The 6,302-nt window shown below is 36.4% G+C and overlaps 1 protein-coding gene across 1 annotated transcript; it reads right to left on the reverse strand.

Moving 5' to 3' along the window:
- Positions 1-1,100: 1,100 nt before the first annotated feature.
- Positions 1,101-2,593, reverse strand: LOC111911099 (peroxisomal 2,4-dienoyl-CoA reductase [(3E)-enoyl-CoA-producing]). Its single transcript, XM_023906885.3, has 4 exons — positions 2,320-2,593; positions 1,947-2,106; positions 1,467-1,865; positions 1,101-1,382 (listed from the first exon to the last, which is right to left on the reverse strand). Exons 1-4 carry the CDS (start codon positions 2,503-2,505, stop codon positions 1,228-1,230), a joined length of 900 nt encoding a protein of 299 aa, XP_023762653.1. The 5' UTR covers positions 2,506-2,593; the 3' UTR covers positions 1,101-1,227.
- Between the last annotated feature and the right edge of the window lie 3,709 nt (positions 2,594-6,302).

The raw sequence follows: 6,302 nt of genomic DNA on the forward strand, positions 1-6,302 counted from the left end.
ATTCTAGCAAAATGCTGGTATAACCTCTCATTTCAACAATTTTAAAGAATCAAGATATTTCACATAAATGACACCAAAGTGACCGATATTTTTTTCTATTGTTGGAATGTCTTGTCCCATAATAAGAATCGAACTTTCTTTTTGGTGCGTTGGTAGCAGCAGCAGTATATGTTTAATGATAGACTGTGATTGGCGTGGTTTTGTAACCACATTATAAGGCAAAAAATAACCACCTAACATATGAAATGAAATATTTGGTTCTAATTTCTGCATACCCCAGATATCTTCCTACCTTATTATAATCCTCCGAAGTCCTGTCACAGCTTTCACGGACCTTCTCATTTCAAACAAACAAAAAAAAATTACTATCTTTGTATTGTGGAGTACTAGTATATAGCTTTTAAATAGAATAGTGTTAAGACTGTACCTTGATTACATATAATATTAAACTCATCCATTCCATTCGTAGATAGTTAAGTTTTCTATATCTATCAGATGTTAAGTTTTCTGTGATACTATTGCAATACTAAGTAACTAGATTCCTTGTAAAATAGTTAGATAGATAATCATTAATCCCCACCTATATGTTAGCATTTTATTTACCAATATGTTAGCATTGCCATCAATCAATGTGTAGTGTGGATTTCAAGTTTAGGCCTTTGTTGTGTGGTGTCTTATGTTCTTTACTATTTAATGGTATTCTACAATGAAATTATCTTGATTCCTTTTATGATTGTGTTTATTTCTCATCTAGTTTCCTAGCTTTGCTTAGTGTAATTTCTTACATTAGTTTGATTCCAAACCAATCATCATCTTCAACATCAACACAGCAATATCCATTGTCTAATTAGCATCCACATAACTTTTCATACAATAAAAACTATATTAATTTTATGCATACCGTTTTATCAATTTTTAATTCAATGCATAGACTAGGATTACCCTATCCTATTTGTACAAAGCTTCAAAGATTATAAGTGTCATGGTGATACCTGCAAAGAACATCCTTGCAGAGCACCATGTTGCTTGGTGTTTAGAAAACAACTGTCTCTGTGTCTCTGTCTCAGTGAGAAGGATTGATTCACTTCATAACATAAACATAAACATAAACATAATAGTGACATAACCTTATCAATATCATATAACATAATAATACATATTAAATCCATGTCACAAATTAAATTCTTATTCTTATTAACAAATAACATCCAATAAGAATGGCATTCCCTAGAGTTTACTAGAAGGTACCCCGGTAGGCGCCTGTCTGGCTCGCTTTTCTACTACCCGAGAAAGCATTTTGACTTCCTCCTTTGGTAAATGACGTGGCCGGCTCAGCCACAGTCCTCCATCAACAACAAGTGTCGTCCCATTCACATATTTACCTTCAATTCATGTCATAAAAAATACATTGATTTCTTAATAATAATAATAAAAAAAAAATTCAAGAATAAGGTTGGTTTACAAACCAGCATCCGAAGCAAGATAGAGGGCTGCAACAGCAATATCCCATTTCTCCCCAAGTTTGAACAGTGGCATAACATCGCTACTTCTCATGCTGTTTATCTCCTCCGGCCCAAGCTTCCTCATTCCAGGGGTATCGTTTATCGGTCCAGGTGCAATTCCATTCACCCGTATGTCATAATCAGTACCCCATTCCAGAGCCAAATTTCTTGTAATCGCGTCTACAGCTGCCTTAGCAGCAGATACATGAATTTGATACCATGATGCTGTGTAGTGTAGGGTGGCACTGATGTTCAAAATCAATCCCCCCTTATCTGATTCCTTTCTTCCTGCTCCTCCTTTCTTAAGATACTTCAGTGCTTCCCGGCACATGGTGAATGTGCCAACTGAATCGATGTCCATAACTGGATCAACATATTATGCAAATGGAGAATTAGGGATCGTTTAAGCAATTGATTAATTAGCATGAATTTGTAGTGCAAAACCTGTGCGAAAGCCATTTGGAGATAGATCTTCTGGTGACACCAGGAAATTGCCAGCTGCAGCATTCACAAGAATATCGAGCCTTCCGAAGTGCTCAATGGTTGATTCCACTACTCTCTTTGCATCTTCTTGGTTGCGAACATCACCCGCAAAACCAGCAGCCTGCAGAAGCAATACCATAAAACAAAATAGATAGATTCAAATTCGACATTTATTTATTTATAAACGGACACAAGGAACTGGATGATCGGAAATGGAAGTGATGAATGAATTCAGAAACGGCCTAATCGGTAGGTAATACTGAAACCAAACCCTAGTGTGAGTGGTGCTCGTTAGCTGAGAGAAAAAAAAGGAGTAGGTGGTAGGTAAGAATACCGGAATACCGAGAGAGCGGAGGGAGGAGACGGCAGCGTCAACTATGGCTTTGCGGCGGCCCATGATGGCGATGGAAGCGCCATGTTTACCGAACTGTGTGGAAATCTCGAATCCGATGCCAGAAGCTCCTCCGGTCAAAAGGGCTACCTTCCCTTTCAGAATCTCTGGCTTGAAAGGCGACTCCATTGGTTCCGTTTCACAACTCACTAGTCAAAAACTGAACAGAATCTTGGACCTTTATTATACGATGACTGAGATCGAGATGATTCAGCCGACCAAAACGGTATGAAAAAAATATCTTTCCAAGTTATACCAATCAACTCTTGTGCAAATACAAAAATGCACGTTTAGTCCTTGTTTTTAAAAATTATTTCAAATCCTCTCTTGTTTGATTAAAAGTTGAACACTGTATCTTTTATTGGTTTAAATTTGTAGGATTCATCTCTTGCATGACATGAGAACTATATTGCCCTTGTTTATGTTCTTTTTGACCGTTTATTTTTTTATTAATTATAACATTTAAAAAAGAGTTGGGCTCTCTCTCTCTCCACCATTTGCCATCATCGTCTCCCTCCTCATCCCAATTCTCTCGTAATAAAACCCACTATGAACTATGCTTCGTATTTATAAAATACCATGCTTACATCTTAAAGGCTTTAGAAAGATCACAGGAGTGAACTTTTAGGTTGCACTCAAACTACCATTTACCTTCATTTTAGCTTAGCACATATGAACAAAGATTATAGAAAGATGAGCTTAGCACATATGAACAAAGATTATAGAAAGATGGATTCCAATCGCATGGTTCGAAGATCAGATTCTTGAGCTACTACATAGGAGTTATGATAGATTGCTAGAAAATATATAATAGCATAGATTTCATTTAAAGTTGCATTGTATGGAAAAAGTTTTTTCCGCATTTATAAATAAATAAAATTTTGTTTTACTTTATTTTATATCTCCTTGCAATGGCATTTATGGAAAATTGATGTTTGTATGTTTCTAGCAATAATGGAAATATGAATTTGATTATTTCATTTGTGGTAGTGTCTAAATTTACCAAATAAGGAAAGATTCTCATCATCCAAGTTTCAACTGGACCGAAACTTGGAATCATGCAAGTTGTATGATGAATGAGAATTTTCATCTTTGGAAAATTAAGACTAATTCCTTGTTCACGTGTATATGTGAATCAAGTGAAGGACAAAGAGATCGAGTACACATTCTTGTGCACTGGTCAAAGTCCACCACAAAAGATCGATAAGACTATTCGTCATTATTTACTAAAGCTTAGTAAATATGGTTATACTTTCAAGTTTAAGTATAATTCTGAAACATTGGAAAATTTTCGATGTATGGCAGAGCGAATGAGAAGAATCAAATTAGGCAAAAAGATAAAAGTATCTCAAATCTGAAAAGATGGGAAAGTACTTTAGTATCATGTTTTGTGATCATCTTAATGATTAAGAAATCATATCACAATTAGTCCTCTAATGACATCTTAGTGCATTCCTATGGCTAAGAAGAGGAATCTTGAATTGTTGAAATGGTTAAATCAAGAAGATGAGTCATACTTCGTTCCAAAACAATTCGTAGAGTCATACTCCAAGATTGTAACTTGAGTGACACATCTTAAAGAAGGTTTATAGCACTTGTCAAATGTAAGAGTAAAATTTTTTCTACTTTTGTACATTTGAAATTGGTAAGTTGTGATGTTTTGGATAAAACAAAGACCAACTAAGGCCAATTGTGTGAAGTGTTTGTCTTGATAAAGAATCTGCACTATCTCTTGAATATTTGTCTGGCAAGGAGTGGTTCTTGGCAAGAGAGTCTTATATGTCAAGAGGACAATGGGAGTCTTAAAGATCCTGAAAGAGTTTCAAGAACTAATCAAGGATAAAACTTGTAGTTTATCAATAGCACATGACTTGAGGTTTATAACTTATCGTGTTGACTATTCCTATTTCTGTGCCTATTCCAGTTAAAGTTGGCTTTGCATATGAGTTGTAACGCCCGCGTTTCCAGGATAGGCATTTTCGTTGATGTAATAGTCTAGGTTAACCTTTGTAATTCTTTTAAAGTATTAATGATGAAATATTTGGGTATTATGTGTTTTATGCTTAGTTGTGTGGCTTAATTGAATTAAGAATAAAATAAGCGTCAAAATTAAAGTGTGAGATAAGCCCTATATCTTTTCATAAAGTTATAGTGGTCGAAACAAGGATTCCGGAGATATAAGGAATGCCGAAATCCGAGTTATAATGAATAAGTTATGACTTGTCGAAGTTTCGCGATAGAACCGGCACGACGCCGAATGACGTAAAATATGAATTTAAGATAGAGCGATATCTATCCTTAGTGAGTTAAACGAAAGTCGTAGGGTTCGTTAAACCGAGAGCGTGCATGAAAAGAACGCCCAAATATGACTTCGTATGAGGAAGTTAGGATTTTTCGAAGTTTCGACTTAGCGGTATGCAGCCCGAATACTCGAAATAGAGATCGAGTGATATTTAGCCAAAAATTTCTAAATGAGAATTGAAGATCTCATTTATAGTAGTCCAACGATAAAAATACAGACGAAAACGGAGTTCAGATGAAGGAGTTATGAATTTCGAACAGAGTTTTCCTGTCCCGGCCTACTAAAAATACTATATAAGTAATATACTTATAATATATTGAAAATCAATTCAAAATTATCCAATGGAGTCTAAACGAGAGTTGTAGAGCATAATCTCACCTTCGTGTCGATATAAAGAACGTCGAAAACGGAGTTCGTATGCGAATGTTATGAATTTCTAAAGTTCGGGGCGCGAACTCCAAAGCTGTGTCAGAGACCATGACGTGGCAAGTCTTCTGACACCTCTGGGAGTCCCCCAGACGCAACTTGCGATGACGTATGCAGTGACGACCAAGCCCACGACGTGGCAAGGGCCAAATTTCCCCAATAAATAGATTTGAAGGGCCAGCCGTTTAGGGTTGCTATTTTCTCTCCTCTCTCTCCCGTTTTATCTCGATTTACGTGCAAGAAATATCCCAAAGCAAGTCCCGAAGCCCCGAAGATCCCGAGAAGTGCAATTCCCGAGCCGAAGCTCTGCCCGCGAGGAGTCCGGTTTTTGTGAAGATCTTCCAGATCTACCGAAGAATACTACTTCTACAAGCCGTAATGCTTTCTGATCATCTTCTGATCAAGTGAGTGTGTAGCTACTTTCTTCTAACGCATAATTATGAAGTATTTTATACGAAATACATGTTATGTGTATATTTTGTTGTTATATGTGTGAATGTATATTCACTTTCTTCTATCTCATGGATATGATTTATTCTCTATGAAATACGTGTTATGTGTATGTGTCTCATCTTTTATCTGGAATGTGTTTTGAATGAACATACTATACAGGTTTTAAACTATGTATAAAAATGTATATTTTATCTACTAAAATGTTGGGTAGAACATGGGTAGATAGTTTTCTTGTGATAAAAAGATGAGAGGCCTCGATGTTTTTGATTTAGTCATCTAGCGGAGTTTAGATGATGACCACAGACTTTTCTAGACAGTCCTGTGGAACGCTAGCAGGCTCACCACCTGTAGGTGTTAATGAACTTAGGTGTTCATTCGCTGTACTCCATCCCCCTCATGGTTGCCTTATTTGACTTATATTGCTGAGAAACCCCCGAAGCATGTGTTGTCGTCCCGATGAAATATTCTTAGACTGGGTCCCTTATGTTAGTTGTCTTAGGGATGTAAAGTGAGAATAACGGGAATGGGTAATTGGGTTATTGTTGGTTGGTGGAATTAAATATAATTATTTAATGTGGGTTGAAAACCCTATATGCTCACCAGGCTTCCAAGCCTGACCCACTCAGTTTCTTTGTATTACAGGTAGTGGCGCCAGAGCATAAGTTGGATGACTTGTCAAGTTATTTTTGGATTATAGACCTGTTGTTGTAAATAAATGTTGTAAGGTCTGTATTGAAATGTTTAT

This window comes from Lactuca sativa, chromosome 7, assembly GCF_002870075.4.
Source record: "Lactuca sativa cultivar Salinas chromosome 7, Lsat_Salinas_v11, whole genome shotgun sequence".
In the NCBI taxonomy this organism is placed as follows: domain Eukaryota; kingdom Viridiplantae; phylum Streptophyta; class Magnoliopsida; order Asterales; family Asteraceae; genus Lactuca; species Lactuca sativa.